The sequence below is a fragment of the Trachemys scripta genome, chromosome 4 (genome assembly GCF_013100865.1).
Source record: "Trachemys scripta elegans isolate TJP31775 chromosome 4, CAS_Tse_1.0, whole genome shotgun sequence".
NCBI lineage: Eukaryota > Metazoa > Chordata > Testudines > Emydidae > Trachemys > Trachemys scripta.
Window position 1 is genome coordinate 101,737,964 of NC_048301.1, and position 15,713 is coordinate 101,753,676.

The 15,713-nt window shown below is 39.2% G+C and overlaps 1 protein-coding gene across 18 annotated transcripts in view; it reads right to left on the minus strand.

Moving 5' to 3' along the window:
• The window catches only part of PLEKHA7 (pleckstrin homology domain containing A7), a gene marked incomplete at its 3' end in the record, with an annotated part of 276,779 nt that overhangs the window by 73,832 nt on the left and 187,234 nt on the right, over nt 1–15,713 (minus strand). For all 18 annotated transcript variants that reach the window (XM_034770147.1, XM_034770145.1, XM_034770144.1 and 15 more), the window contains 4 exon segments: nt 3,945–4,045; nt 5,723–5,795; nt 7,615–7,719; nt 11,143–11,254. In XM_034770147.1, the coding sequence (XP_034626038.1) occupies nt 3,945–4,045; nt 5,723–5,795; nt 7,615–7,719; nt 11,143–11,254 (391 nt within the window).

Genomic DNA, 15,713 nt, shown 5'->3' on the forward strand with positions numbered 1-15,713 from the left:
ATAGAACAAGATGCACTGCTGGCTGCATCCAGGGAGGTTTGCAGTGTGGTCCTCATTAAGAACTAACCCTCAGTTCTGATGGCCTAAAATTGTTCTTGATGATCTGGGGGCAGATGATCAATAAAAGTGTTTAATTTGCTGTAATTGGTCTGATCACACATCAGAGCCTAATAATTTGCTATTCTAAACTGCAGTGTCGAGGAAGAGTAGTTTTTAAGCCCAAAGAGGTCAAGATGCTTCTGATGTGATTGTATGGCATAGACTCAGTGTGGTGCTGTTTATCACGCTCATTAACAGCTTCCACACAACCAAAGAATTAGGAGAAGAATGTGAAAATAAAAACTCAGAATTCTTTGGAGAAACATAGTACTTTTAATCGGCTTGCTCAAGTCTACCAGATCATTTTGACAGGATCCAGTAGAATCTCAATTACTTGCATAGCTACTCAGTCAGAAGTTGTCATGTGAAGTATATCCAAGAGCTTATGTTGTGACTCTTGGACCTTGTTCAATGGGATCTGAAGCAAGGCAGCAATCCATTTAGTCAGCTCCTAAAACTGTTTAAAATCTTTGGCATAAGAAAGTGGATAGCTACGTCTGGAGAAGATGAAGAGATACAAGTTTGTGGTGTTACATCCTTGTCCACTCTAGTCTCTTGCACTTCAAAAAGCTCCTCACGAAGTTGTGGTTGTTTAAGAGGGAGAGATGAATTGCCTTTCACAATATTCCCCACAGGAGTAGCTAGGACCCCTCAATATTGCTGATGGAAGGCTGCCCATGGGACCCAATATGGCCACTGAGGAGGACCATAAGGTAGAGGGGGATGCATCCAATGCTGCTAATACGCAGGAGAAGGAGCATGAGATTCTCTTGACCTTTAGGCACCTTATCTGAGAAAAAGCCCAGAAAGATGTCTCTATGGTGGTAAGTAGGAGATCCCTGTACAGCGATATGGGAATTGTAGCAGGGTGGTCACCCACTCCTGCCTTAAAAGGCTTAAAACAGCCCGGGGAGAGGGCTGTGGCAGGGAAGGAAAAGCGGGGCTGATTGGGGAAAGCAACCTCAGCTGGGTGCCACGCCCCAATCAGGCCGAAGCTGGCTTAATAAGGGCCCAGCTGACCCTTATAAGAGGGCAGTGGGCCAGAAGCACACACAGTCTCTCTCTGTCTTCAGAGAGAGAAGGGCCTGGCTGCTGGGAAGCTCATGGTGCCTGGAGTGAAGCACGGCTGGGGAAAGGCCAGAGGGGCTGAGGAGCTCCAGGCTGGTAACTCCCCAGGCTGCAGGGTCTTGTCCAAGGCCCCATAAAGGCAGTGGGTTGCAGAGAGAGTTAGCAGGTCCAGACCCAACCTTGCCTATGATGAGTGGCTGACACTGCAGTCTGCCCCAGGGCGCAGGGGCGAGTTGGTGACTGGCAGTAGCCTACGACTGAGGTGAGGTAGGGATAGGGGGTGGGAGTTCCCCGGGGAGGGGAGACCCCAAGACTGAGGGGTGTACTGCTGGGGGCAGCACCCCAAAGACAAGGGGTCACCGGGTCCAGGAGGGACACGGGGGCCAAGCGGCAGCGGGACACCAGCCTGCAGAGGGCGCTCTGGAGGCTGGACGAGCTAATTCCCAGTGACAACCAGCAGGAGGCGCCACAGGGGTGAGTCCCACATCGCTACAGGAATCTAAAGAAGAGTCCGCAGTATAGTATAGAGGAGGAGCAGATCATTGTCTGCTTGATGGAATGGTATCAGAGAACCAGAGGGTACCAGAAAAAGGTAAGGCAAATCTCAGTACTGGCTTCTGAAGATACCCATTCATAGTGGAGTCTCTGGCTCATCAGACACTACAAGTCCTTGTAGAATCTGAACTTCTTGTGCATGAATCTGCATCTGGATTAGATGGGGCTCCACAGTAACCAATGTCGATACTGAAGGTGTTGGTGGTAGCATCTGTCTAGTTGTACATGTCTAGCTGTGTAGAGGTATCAATGTTGCAGTCTGGGTCACCTGTTTAGGTATTAGAGGTAGTAAAGAAAAGTTTGATGATGTTACAGACTTCCTAGATGCAGCAGTGTTTAGAATCTCTGCTGTGCTCTTATCCTGCAAAGACCTAGGTACTAAGGTCAACAGAGCATGGTGATCACTCTGAGGCTGATGTCTTTGGGGGAGGTGGGAGGAGGAGGATCTGAGCCTGTATCTGAGACAGATCGGAGGAGGGAGCGCTCCAACACAAGGAGCCAACGTTTAATATCCCACTTTTTACGAGATCTGCCTTTAAAAGCTGAACTGAACTGAATTTAGCTGGGATGTGGGTATTTCCCAAACAATGGATACACAGAATGTCTGTTGCTGACCAGGACCGCTTCCCAGCAGATAAGGCAGTGCTTGAATCTCAGGGACACCAACATGCCAAGCTGATGATGCCCCCAAAAGCAAATCTTTCAGAACAGTGGGGAATTAAACAGAAACCCCCAAGTTATAACTAAAGTAGTACAATTATCAAAAGAACTAAATAAGCTAAACTAAGAAGTCGAGGCAAAGCTGAAATGGGCATTTTAGATACTCTGTCTCAACTTGTGGGGTGGTTGAGAAGGAACTGAGGACGGTTTGCCTTTGCAGCTCTATGTATCCTTGGTAAAGGGCACATGAGCTTCTAACAGGCACTACTGAAAATCGCCAATCAAAGGCACATGTGTAACTGAAGTGGAACACCCGTAGGGACACTACTTGAAGAAGAAATATTCATTTAAACAAACAAATCAATTTCATTCCATTTTCCACAGAAAATAAACCTGAGATCAGCAACAGGCAATCTGAATTGCTAAAACCCACAAATCAAGATGAAAGAAAAAGCTCTGGGTGGGCAGATTTAAAAAGCTAAGTCTTTCTGTAATTCTCATAAGGCAAAACAGATGGGAAAAAGTTTCTTTCTAGAACATCATTTGCATACCACTTGATGAAACTGTGCATGATTAATGCTTGTAATTTACTTTGATGGATTCAATGTGTCATGTTCTGTTCCAAATATCTGTATATTTTAAAAATATAACCTGCATTGAAGCCTCTATAATTTGCCTTAATGCATGTGCTCAGACATGTAGTGAGCTGGAAGCAGGCTTTTCCATTACCAAGAATAGGTTTATTTTCTTTTGTTGTAATTTCAAAGAGCAATAAATAGCTAGAGCAAACCATAAATCATTCAACATAGAATTTTAACAAAGACCACTGCTTATCAAAACAATAGATGTACTTAAACTACATGGAAGGCAAAATTAAAATGTTGTTCTAAGTAGAACCTTAAACAACTATAGCTTCAAGACTCTATTTAGTAGATAAAGGTGGCTGTTCTTCTTCCCTAAGATGAGGAAATTACAACATGAGTTAAGAGATAAAAGGAGGAAATTAATTCTTTTGAACTATTATAGAGGCCATATTAATTATCCATTTTGTTGCGGAGAAAATAAATGAGAAGTTTAATTGCCACAATGCATTATATAACAAAGCAACTAAAGTCATGGCACTGTCATTTCCTCTCCTTGTCAACACTTGGTGGTGGTTTTATTGCAAAAAAATAAGTCATCCCCATCCACTGTGAAGCAAAGCATTCTATGGGGGGAAAAGTCAATATTTCTCTCTATTTATAAGACTATCGATAAGGTTTGTCAGTTTTATTTTCTGATATTTTTATAGACAGAAGATCATTAACCACAGGCACATACTAAAGCAACAGGGAAACTTATAGCATAGCAGAAAAATGAACTATGATAAAACTATTAGACCCAAGAAAGAAATATGTAACATTGTAAGTATGTATGAAGTAGATATGATGTAAAAATAAAACATTCATTTTTACAATTATTTAAAAATGGAGATATTGCCATTTCCTCTAAACAATTTTAAAATATCTAGTGTATTTATTTGCTGAACATAAATCATAAGCTTTGTAATTTATTAATTGTACCTTAAAGGAATACTTGCGGTTTATGCGATCTTCAGGTCCAACGGGAGATATTACATAACTAGGCAATGGTATGCTACCCAAAACAGTTTCTTCTCTGCTGTCTATTGAATGAAAGAAAAATCAAAATGATTCAGGGCACTTCTTCAACAGGTGTAAACAAACATATTCCCTAACATAGTGGTTCTCAACCAGGTATACGCATAACCCTGGGAATACGCAGAGGTCTTCCACAGCATATATCAACTCATCTAGATCAGTGTTTCTCAACCTGGGGCACATGACCCCCCAGGAGGGTCAAAAGTGCAGGGCTGGCGTTAGGAGGTGGCAAGCAAGGAAATTGCACAGGGCCCCGTGAAGCTAAATTATATGCTTCAGCCCCGGGTAGTGGGCTCGGGCTTGAGCACTGGGTGGTGGGGCTTGGGCTGCAGACTCCTGAAAGGAGTAAAGTAGTTGGGAAAGGTTGAGAACCGCTACCCTAACATATACCAATAACAGTACCAACAAGTGGAGAAAACAAGTGCTTATTATATGAAGTAATGCTACCAGAATTCTTCCAGCCAATCAAACTTTTCCCCTTATTTTTATTTAGTCAGAAGAATAAAATTCCAGAACAAAGCTCCTGCTGATGTTCCTTTAGTGACCAAAGGGCAGAAACATGGGAAAGTGGAAAAGAAGGCCACCAAGGTGACAATGAATTAAAGAGGGACAAAGCAGAGAGACAGTCCTTGTTCAGCTTTCCTTTAAAATCTACTGAGGCAACAAGGGCCTACTGATAGGTAGCACTGTCTCCACTTAGACTCCCCTCTGGATCCATTCCTAGTAAGGCCCCATGCATAGGGACTGGCCACCCATGTTGTCCTGTTTCTTCTTCCTTCCTGTCTTTTTACTCACTCATGTGTGCAATGTTCTCAGATCAATATATAGTAAACATTCTTAGTTTTTGTTTGTTTGTTTGTTTGTTTGTTTTAAGGCCAGAATAGACCATTATGGTAATCTAAAACAATTTCACTCAGTGATTCTTACATCTAACCAAATAATTACTATAGTTAATGAACATTCATTATTACTGGCACTACATAGAGGAACAATAGCTATAAATATGAATAAATAATACTTTGCACTTCTATAAAATCTTCCAAATATTTCAAAGCACTTTACAAACAATGTACTTAATCTCAACATCCACGTGAATTAGGGAAGTACTATCCCCATTCGATTCAGGAACAAACTAAGGCATAGAGAAGTTGTGTGACTTACCAAAGATCATACAAAAAACCTAGTGGTTAAAGACTGGAGCAAGAGTCAGGTATCATGAGTTCTAATCCAGACTTTGCCACTGATTGTCTGGCTTTTGGCAAGTCACAATCTCATTCTTTTTCCAGCTGTACAAATATTTACTTTCCTACATGTTTATTAATGTTGGAAATGTGCTTTGAACATGTAAAATGCTATAAAAATACAGAGCAACATCATCCATCGTCTATATCACTGCTCGAAACAAACATCTCTGGACTACCCATATCTTAACCATAACTTTATTCCAATAAGTGTGACAAACCAATACAATATAAGCAAGCAAGCAAACAGTAATGTTGCTTTCTAATGAGGGTTTGAGTCACAATTTAATGTTAAACAATTGTTTGAAGGGTAAACAGTGGCGAAAAAGTTTAACAGGTTTTTTTAGCTCTAAAGAGACGTTCTGAAGAGCAAATTAGAACATTTTTCACAATGGCCTCAGTTTCATGAAAACTCTCAAAACCACTACATTGTCTACTCACCTTTGTAGTAAAACAAACAATAATCAGACAGCACAAACCATCGTCTTTTCCATAATCTCATTCCAGAGCTATCCTGCAAAAGCAAGGAATTTAATACAATTTCTTTCAGTTCAAATAAAAGCTCATATAGTGTCTGTTTTATTATCTAATTTCTACAGTGCTCTACTAATTAACAGATTACCAGAGATGTCCCAAAATACAATATTAATAATTACAAAAATAAATATTTTACTTGTGCTTGAAGAAACATTATGCAATGATAGAATCATCAAGGCTAATATCTAGTTACAGGACAAAGCTTCCCTATGCTATCCAGGACAATTTTCAAAAAAATTATTTTTATTCTCTAACTAATCTAAAATCTGAAGGGTACATGGATTACACAGTATGGGTAGCTACCATATATTTTCCTCACAGATCTATCAGGTAATTAGGATAATTAGTTGTGTATCAGGAAGTGATACTCATTCCAAGGACTGCTTCTTGACAGAGATGAGTATCAGCATATAAGCAGAGTGAACAGGGAAAACTTAGTGGAACAGCACAGAAAAGCATAAAAAACTGTAAATAAATCAAGAGACAAAATTCATAGAAAACACAAAAAGGCTAAGACACACTTCCTAGAAGACTTTGTCACTAACCTTCAAGGTAACTTAAAAAATCTATTTAGAATACACTATAGCCTATGAGGCCTTAAGCAGTTGAGAAGATTTTAAACAGAATATGTATTATCAGCTATAGCACAGAGATTTGAAAAGCAATTACAATTTAATTTTTTTTTATGAAATAATTCATGTTTTAGGAAAGAAAGGGGTTTTGAACATTGTCAATACATTTTAGGATGAATTGACACCTCTTAACCATGTGTGGATTGTTGATTTAAGATAAGATTTTATAAGTTAAAAAGAACAAAACTGTCAGTTCCATACTGGAACAAAAGGAAAAGGCCTTTATGATCTGGACTATTGGGGCCTGCCTCACCCACTGCAGCTGCCACTGGGGTGCTACCGGGGCCAGGACACTAGCTCCCCTTTGCTGGTAGTGGAATGTGAGTTGATACAGTTTATTACCTAGAGAGGTTAGCCATCAAGGGCTCCCATCCTCGCTGCCTTTTAATCTAACTGATAGATCGCCAGTGATGGTGGGGGCTAGGCTGATCAGCAATGTAGGATATGGAAAGGAATTTGTTCATATGGCAAAACTGGCCAACTGCTGTGTGGATTTTTTTTACTTACTATGACATCCAGGAGGTCTTGTTCTGGGGCATTTAGGTTACAACTGCTGCAATGCTGGTAGATTCCAGCGTGATTGGTGGGTTAAAAAGGATCTGACTAAAGTCCCTGTAACCTAGAGTGGGCTGCTCAGGCAATAGTCCTGGTATGGTAATACATTATGAGAGGGCTGGCCTCTGTCTCGCTCAGCTTGTGGCTCCCTTTATCTTATCCCTCCTACCTCTACAGTGGAGGATGGGAAGAAGTCAGAATCCACTGGCAGGCCTTTATAATCACACTCAGATTTAGACATAGTAGGGTCATCGGTGCCAGTTGAGAGCCACACTGGAATAACCCTGCCAGGTAGTGTGCAGTGGTTACCAGAATTAGGTAGCAGTTTAAAATAAAGTTGTGGCTTCCACATTTAAACCATACTATAACGTTTCTCTCATTTTTTCCACGTTCAAATCAAACCTCTATTGAAAACTTAAATGCCTGACTTTTAGCGATGCTGAGCAAGTGAACTCTCTACTGAAGTCAATGGGAGCTTCAGGTGTTCCACAACATTGAAATTCAGGCCCTTCAATTCTTTTACTGTTTTCTAAAAAGCTTTCATAGCTATCTGTTATATTCTGTTCTACATTCCGCAATACAAAGAGAAATATATAATCTCTCACACACCTGTTTGTGTAGCCAGCCTCTCACCACAACAGGAACATTAGGGTTCCTCTTGATAGACTGGTCCCTCTTTCCAAAGCTGTGAACTTTATTGCCAGATTTTAAAACCTGAAAAGAAGCACATTACAATAGTACTAAACATACTGTACTAGAGTCACATCAGTCAGACTACAAATAACAGAGGCATCATTTCATATTTTTTTACACAGTAATGAAATAGTTCTAGCACTCTTCAAAGGCACATATGTATTGGCAATAGTATTTAATTAAGTAAGTAGTTGAGGAAAGTCAGCTTCCCATTATCATCAACATATCAGTACCAAATGCTGTTCCAATTTCATCTGAATCATAACAGTGTTGGTGTCCAACCTTTCCAACTTAAAAACTGAGCAACTGGGCAACAAAATGGCAGATGAAATTCAGTGTTGATAAATGCAAAGTAATGCACATTGGAAAACATAATCCCAATGATATATGCAAAGCAGTGGGGTCTAAATTAGCTGTTACCACTCGAGAAAGATCTTGGGAGTCATTGTGGACAGTTTTCTGAAAACATCTGCTCAATGTGCAGTGGCAGTAAATAATGCTAACAATGTTAGGAACCATTAAGAAAGGGATAGATAAAACAGAAAATATCATAATGCCATAAATCCATGGTACGCCTTGTGCCTTGAACACTGTGCAGTTCTGATCACCCCATCTAAAAAAAAAAAATTGGAAAAAGTACAGAAGGGCAACAAAACTATTAGGGGTATGGAACAACTTCCATGTGAGGAGAGATTAAAAAAGACTGAAACTGTTCAGCATAGAAAAGAGACAACTAAGGGGGGATATGATAGAGGTTTATAATATCATGAATGGTGTGGAGAAAGTGAATAAGGAACTGTTATTTAACCCTTCACAACACATGAAACAGGGGTCACCCAATGAAATTAGTAGACAGCAAGTTATGTTTGACAGGTTATGTTGTATGTTCCCTGCAAACATAAGGAAATACTTCTTCATACAACACAACAGAGTCAACCTGAAGAATTAAATTGCCAGAGGACGTGAAGGCCAAAAATATAACTGGGTTCAAAAAAGAATTAGATAAGTTCACGGAGGACTGGTCCATCAACGTCTATTAGCCAAGATGGTTAGGGATGTAACCCCATGCTCTGGGTGTCCCTAAACCTCTGATTGCCAGAAGCTGGGGCTGGATGACAGGGAATGGATCACTCAATAATTGCCTTGTTCTGTTCATTCCCTCTGAAGCACCTGGCACTGGTCACCATTGGAAGACAGGATACTGGGCTAGATGGACCATTGCTCTGATCCAGTATAGCCATTCTTATGTTCTTCTGACAGTATAATATGATACTTAGTGTCTTATCTTTACATGAATTTGGAATGCCCTAATGTTTGTCCAGAGATTCTCACTGCTGCTCAGTACTGCCCAAGTGATCCTTGGGAAGGGGGAAGACGATCTTTGTTTGTTTGAGAGAGAGCCAAAAATGTCCACTTCTGAGTCTGTGGAGGAGCATGAGTGATTGAACTGCTAGGGATGCATGGAATAATTAAGTCTAGCTCTGAGTAAGAGTGGATCCGTTAAGACCTTGGATGTCGTGTTGTCCCCCCCTCCTCCTGAAGACAAGTAGATTATTGGAAGCAAAAGGTTCCACAAGGGAGAAGATCCCGATGATAAGTAAGAATCTCTGTGGGGCAAAGCAAAGGTGAGGTAAAAATGACTTAGAGTAAAGAGGACCTCAGTAAATCTTACTGGAGGAGGACGAGAAGCAGAAGAGATTCCACCCAACCAGTTCACCCAGCTCTGTACCAGAGCCCATGCTGCTGCATTGGGAGAAATGCTGCATGTGGTAGGCTGCCAAGAGCACACTGGCTCATCTCATCTATAGGATGCGGACAGAACTGTAGTAGAGTTCCTCATGGGGTAAAGAGAAAGACTGAAGGATGTTGTAAGGTGATGTTGGACATCAGTTACTGGCAAATTGGAGAAGGGGGTGAGAAAAGTCTCCTTCCTACCTTACAACAGAGTTCTACACACCAAAGTTACTTACATTAGGTAAACTGTTAAGTCTGTCAATTTTGGCAGTGTCACTAATTGTCTCTACCATAATCAACAAAGGCAAAATTTTAAAAATTAATTGGCATTTAAAAAAATCGTCATAAGGAAGTTAATAAAATAAATATAAACATGTAAGTATTCACAACTGTGACTGAAAGAATTTACCATGTACCTCAAGTGGACATTTAAGCTTACTATTTTAAGATGAAAAATCCATCTATTAGTATACTTTTATTGTTAACACGTTTGGCTTTAATAATACTAATGACTGCCATATAACAACATGTGCATTGGTCTAGTAACCTGTAATTGCATTATTATACTCTGGATCTAAAATGTGTTTTTGAGTTTTTCATTAAATGACTTACTTCTCTCCAGTAATCAGCCAAGAAAAATAATACAACAGAACTCAAGTTTTCAGCTGATGCCACAATAACAAAGAGGTTAACTCAGTAAACATTCTTTACAATTTGGCGAAACCCTTTCTTCTTTTACTTAGATCAGCGATACTCAGACACAGATTTGTGAGCCACAAGTGTCTCTTTAATGTGTAACTGAAACAATGAATTCACAATATTGTGGCTCTTTTGGGTAATGTTGATAGCTAATTTTGGTCCTAAACCACTGAGGTATGAGTATCACTGACTTGGATACTTAACAGATTTTACCCCTTCCCAATGAAGAAGGTTTGAGAAGTGAAAAGGCCACAGACAAATTTAAGGCTTCATTTATATTTCTTAGCTAGCTCTCCTATTATTTTTGCTTCCTTATAGTCATTTCCCCCTTCCCCTCATCTTCTATTTTTTAATTTACTGTAGTCTTGGAGATGCAACTAAAGTAAGTTTGGGTTTACTAAAGTAAAGCACAGGTATATTTTGTGCCCTCAGAAAGATGACCATTTTTGCCATATTCTGTACCAGTTCTGCTTGTTGATTTTTTCTATTATTTTTGTAATCTAAATGTTCCAAATATAGTAGCGGTGCAAGCACTAATGATACATGAGGCTAAAGTGGAGAAGTGCCTAAGATAAAGGAAGAGGAAGTAATGAGAACTAAAGGAAAATTAAGTGGAAGACCAAGTTAAAATTTCCACTGTTTTGCAGGTGATTTTGAAGTGCTTTGGACAATCATATGACCCGTGGGAATACCAGTATTACTTACACATACTTCCACTCCTTAGGGACCTCTCAAACTCTGCATTTCACCTCATCAATAATTTTCAAATACTCACCTAAAATTGTCATCTACTTGGGGGCTTCTGACTGTCCAAAGCTTATTTAGTTATTCTTGTTTTTTTCCCAATTTTGCATGGGTGGAAGATATTTTAATATCGTCATTCCCTGGAAAACCATTATTAGACTTCCAGGGTGAAATCCTGACTTCACTGAATTCAGTAACAAAGTTCCCCTTGACTTCAAGGGATCCAGGGTTTTACCACCAGACCAATTGATACGACTTTTGTCTTACCTTGGAGCCAGGTTTTGTATCTACAGTGGATGTAGTTACTGCAGTGGATGTTTCACTGACCATGCTTGAGGGTCTTTGGTTTACTTGTTGCTTGGACATGTGTGAATTCTGCCTAGAAAAGAAAGAAAAAGTATAAAACAATCAGCTTTTATATATATATATATATATATATATATATATATATATATATATATATATATATACATACATACATACATACATACATACACACACACACACACACTTAAAGGATCAATTGGAACACCCATCATTTTGGTACTAGGTCTTTTCTAAGAAGATATTGCCAATGGTATTTAGTGGTTCATAATTCTTTATTGGTAACAAAAAAGTAACAGTAGTATGATACACTATTCCACACATTGTAACATTTTTCTAATGTCTGTAAAAAGGAACTGAAATATACATAGATAATCATTAGCTAACCATTAACCATATATTAACCACAGATAGTAACAGATAAGTTGAAGGAAAAATATCAACAAAATATTTGATAAATATATTATTTTAGTCTGGAAAATTAAAAGTTATCCTCAAAGGATGCATATTAAAATTCTGTGGAATTTTCTCAGAAAAACATTGTTTCAGACTTGATTGTCATACAGCCTGTATTTCATTCAGAAGCTGAAAGTCTAAGTGTTATGCTTTCATAGGCCCCGACACTGCAAGTTGTTTCACAAGGGCAGAGCCCTGTGCCCACACAGAATCATCCAATCTGATTAATACAATTAAGGGTCAGATCCTCCGCATTACCCAGAGAGAGAAGATGGCTAATATTTATAATGTATCATTGAATGAAACGGACATGTCCCTTAAGGACAAAACAAAAAGCCAACACCCTAGAAGAGGAACTCCTTACAGATATTTATCACCAAACCTATTCCTCATAAGAAATGTACACTTCTTACTCTGCACAGCAGCCATATACCAAGGCAAGACGAGCACACTCAACTACTTCTATTCGATTTGGTCCAATGGTTTACTCTGTGTGTAGAAGCCAAATGATCTATTTTCATAGCTTTACCTTCAGTAAAAAAAAGTAAGATATTTCAAATGCACAAATATGTCTGCCTTTGCTTGTGGTATGAAAAAAAATCTTCACACATTCTTTTATTCCAACAGCATTCCCAATACACCTTTGGCTGGGTGCATCTCTTTTTCAGGAAAATGCCAAGCTTGTTGTGTCATCCATTTAACTAAGCTGTGGTTGTACTCTATTGCCACTAATCAGCTAAATGCAACATCGTCTTTCCCGTTTAAATTCATCTTAACTTGGTACCTGTGATCTAGCCAAAATACCAACTTTGATAACAAGCATTTAGCCTGACGAAAGCATGAACATGAGGCTAAGCAGCCAGAGATAATATAGAACATCTCTTCTAGCTGGTGCAAGCAAGAGAATATTCATATTAATGTATGCACTAAGGTTACACCTTTAAGGTCTATGTTACAGCTACTCCAGCCCTTGGATGGCGTAAGCCTGTAAAATCAACAGTGGCCAGGATCATATTATGTAATAATTTTGCAATGAAGAAAAAATATTATTATTTTTTGTATTATGGTAGCGGCTAGAGACCACAAGCAAGATCAAAGCCCCTTTGATCTTGTACACTGCACAAGGCACTGTACAAACACAAGACAGCCCCTGCTCTGAGGAGTTTACAATCTAAATAGGTAAAGGAACAGCGATAGGAAAGTGATGTACAGAGAGGTAAAGCTTAACCCTCATTTTCAAAAGTGACTTAGGCACTTTTAACCTTAGTCAAAGGTTTCTCTTAAATGAAGAGAAGAATTAAACATTTCTACATTCCTTTGTCTCTCTCAGTTGCCCTAATCTTTCTGTAGAACAAAAGAGGAGAAAGTTATGCCATATTGTAATTTTCTCTTGTAAAGTGACCTGAAAAAACACAAAAGGGACAATCTTAACATTTCTGCTTAGTTTTCTATGTTGGAAAATTTCAGAATTCTGCTTAACTGGTATTCTGAACAGATTTAAACAAGTCTTCAGAAGAAAGTGTTTTCAGTTTTAAATTGTCATATGGAATATTTTAAAAAATTAGGATTTTTTTGCTAACTAGTTATCATCAAATAAAAACATGGAAAATTTTATTAACTACTCTTATGATCTTACAGATTTGTTTTAAACTCATTCTGTTCTAGTTATACATCAATTTTCATCAGTTGAGTTTCTGGGTCTGTATCAATTTTGTTTAAATGGTTTTGTGCTTTTTACATATTTATGCCCTGTAGTATATTAGTTATACAGATGTAGGTGAGTGGGAAAAGAAGAGATTGATATGTCAGTGTCATTTAAACTTTTTTGCTAGGTCTGCTACGCTAATTAAAGTCCACAACTTTTTTGCTAGGCCTGTTGTTTATGGCACAGGAGAGTTGATTGTTCAGATGGAAAGAGGGAGGGAGGTGACATCAAGCAGGAAGCAATAAAGAATTATTATTTGGTTTGAAGGAAGGTGGGATTAGTAAAACTAGGTCACTGGAGGACAAGAGGATTGCCAACAGTAAAAAAATAATTGTATTGATGCAAGAAGTCAATTATCTTGTTCCAGGATCAAGACAGAACTTGTTTGTTAACATAGTAAAGTTAAATGAAATATACTTTAAAAAAAACACCAAGATTTTTTTTAATGTAGTAACAGACAATATGCGATAAATTCTCAAGCAGCAGACCTCAACTATTCACAAAACTACCAGAACATACAATCTTCTGCATTTATTTAGTAATATACAGGCGAAAAATATTTTTAAAAAAAAAGAGCTAACTTTTTGTCTGTCTATACACCTCTACCCCAATATAACGCTGTCCTCGGGAGCCAAAAAATCTTACTGTTTTATAGGTGAAACCGCGTTATATCGAACTTGCTTTGATCCGCCAGAGTGCGCAGCCCCGCCCCCCTGGAGCGCTGCTTTATCGCGTTAAATCCGAATTAATGTTATATCAGGTCGCGTTATATCAGGGTAGAGGTGTTCTTAGCACATTGGTATTGGTAAAAGCATACCGGGTGAGGAAGATATCCGGTGGTAGTAGGTGGTGGCAGCCGTAATAACAATATTCCTAATACTGTTGTATATTTTACACTTACATAGCCCCTTCAAACCAAAGAGGATCTCATACACTATAGAAGCATTAATTAATTTCACCTCAGAGCACCAACGCCGCCACTGATGAAATAAGAATTCTCTCTATTTCAAGATGAGGAACCTGAGGCACAGAGCACTCTGCCTCTCTGGCAGGCAGGCTGGAAGACTATTGACAGTTTCACAAGTTAAACTGACAAGAGCCTTCCCTAAGGGCACTAAGAAGCTGAAAAAAATCTTTCCTTCTCTCCCCTCCTCCCCCCTTTTTTAAAGCCCTTTCTATGAAAAATTTCATATTTTTGACATTTGTCCCGCTACAGGGCAATACTTTTCCCAAAAACATGAACATGTTCACAGAGGGATTCCCCTTTTGCAGCCAGCTTCAATTCCCAGCTCTGGCTCTCAGAACTGTGATTTAAACACAAGACCATTCTTGTTCCAAGGATTTAAAGAGCCCAGGTGGTACTGTCTGAAACATTAAAATAAAATGCAGTTTGCTCAACTATAATGAAGGTAACTTGTTAGACAAGTGGCAATTAAGGGTATGTCTACACAGCAACTAGATGTCCATGCCAATCGACTTGGGCTTGCAGGGCTTGGGCTGTGGGGCGGTTTCATTGTTGTGTAGACTTCTGGACTTGGGCTGTGGCCTGAGCTCTGGGACCCTTCCACCTTGCAGGCTCACAGAGGAAGGCTCCAGACCAAGCCCGGAAGTCTACACAGAAATGAAACAGACCCACAGTCAAAGCCCAAGTCAGCTGGCACAGGCAAGCCACGGGTGTCTAGTTGCTTTGTAAACACACCCACAGTTACAACAAAAATGATTAACAGTTCAAACAGGTTAATGACAATTATGAATTTCTCCCACTCTAATCTTAAAATGCATGCATTAAAACTTACATAAAAACGTTGGCAAATTACCCACCCTAAACATTGCTGCCAGAGATATTCAGTCCAATACTAAGTACAACAGGGAACAGTAGCATTTTGAGCATTATCACTCATACAAAACAGCAAACAATCAGAGGAAAACAGTTTGCCATCAGAGCAGTCTGCCACAAGGTGTTCATTCAAGACAAGAGGTCAGCCACTATCAGCTCTTCCTAAATTACACCAGTTATTCCATCCTGAATGATTACCTGTCCAACAGTTTCTCGGTTGATTTGAAGTCCCAAAAGAGAGAGACTATTTCTGAACATGTAATTTAAATTAAGCTTGGAGGAAATAACAGTGCAACATTGATTCCCTCTGTTTCAAATGCCTGACATCAAGCCTTTACTTCTAGCCTTTGTAAGTAGGGTCAGGTTTGGGAAGAAGAGGATTTGAGAGCCCTTAAAATAATCTCTTTAAGCTTCATGCAGCCTTTACAACCTCTGCCTGTCTTGTATGCCTGACAGCTTGATCTCCCAGTCTGTTCTGCTTGCCTTGCAGATACCCTTTTTTTCAGTATTTTGTCA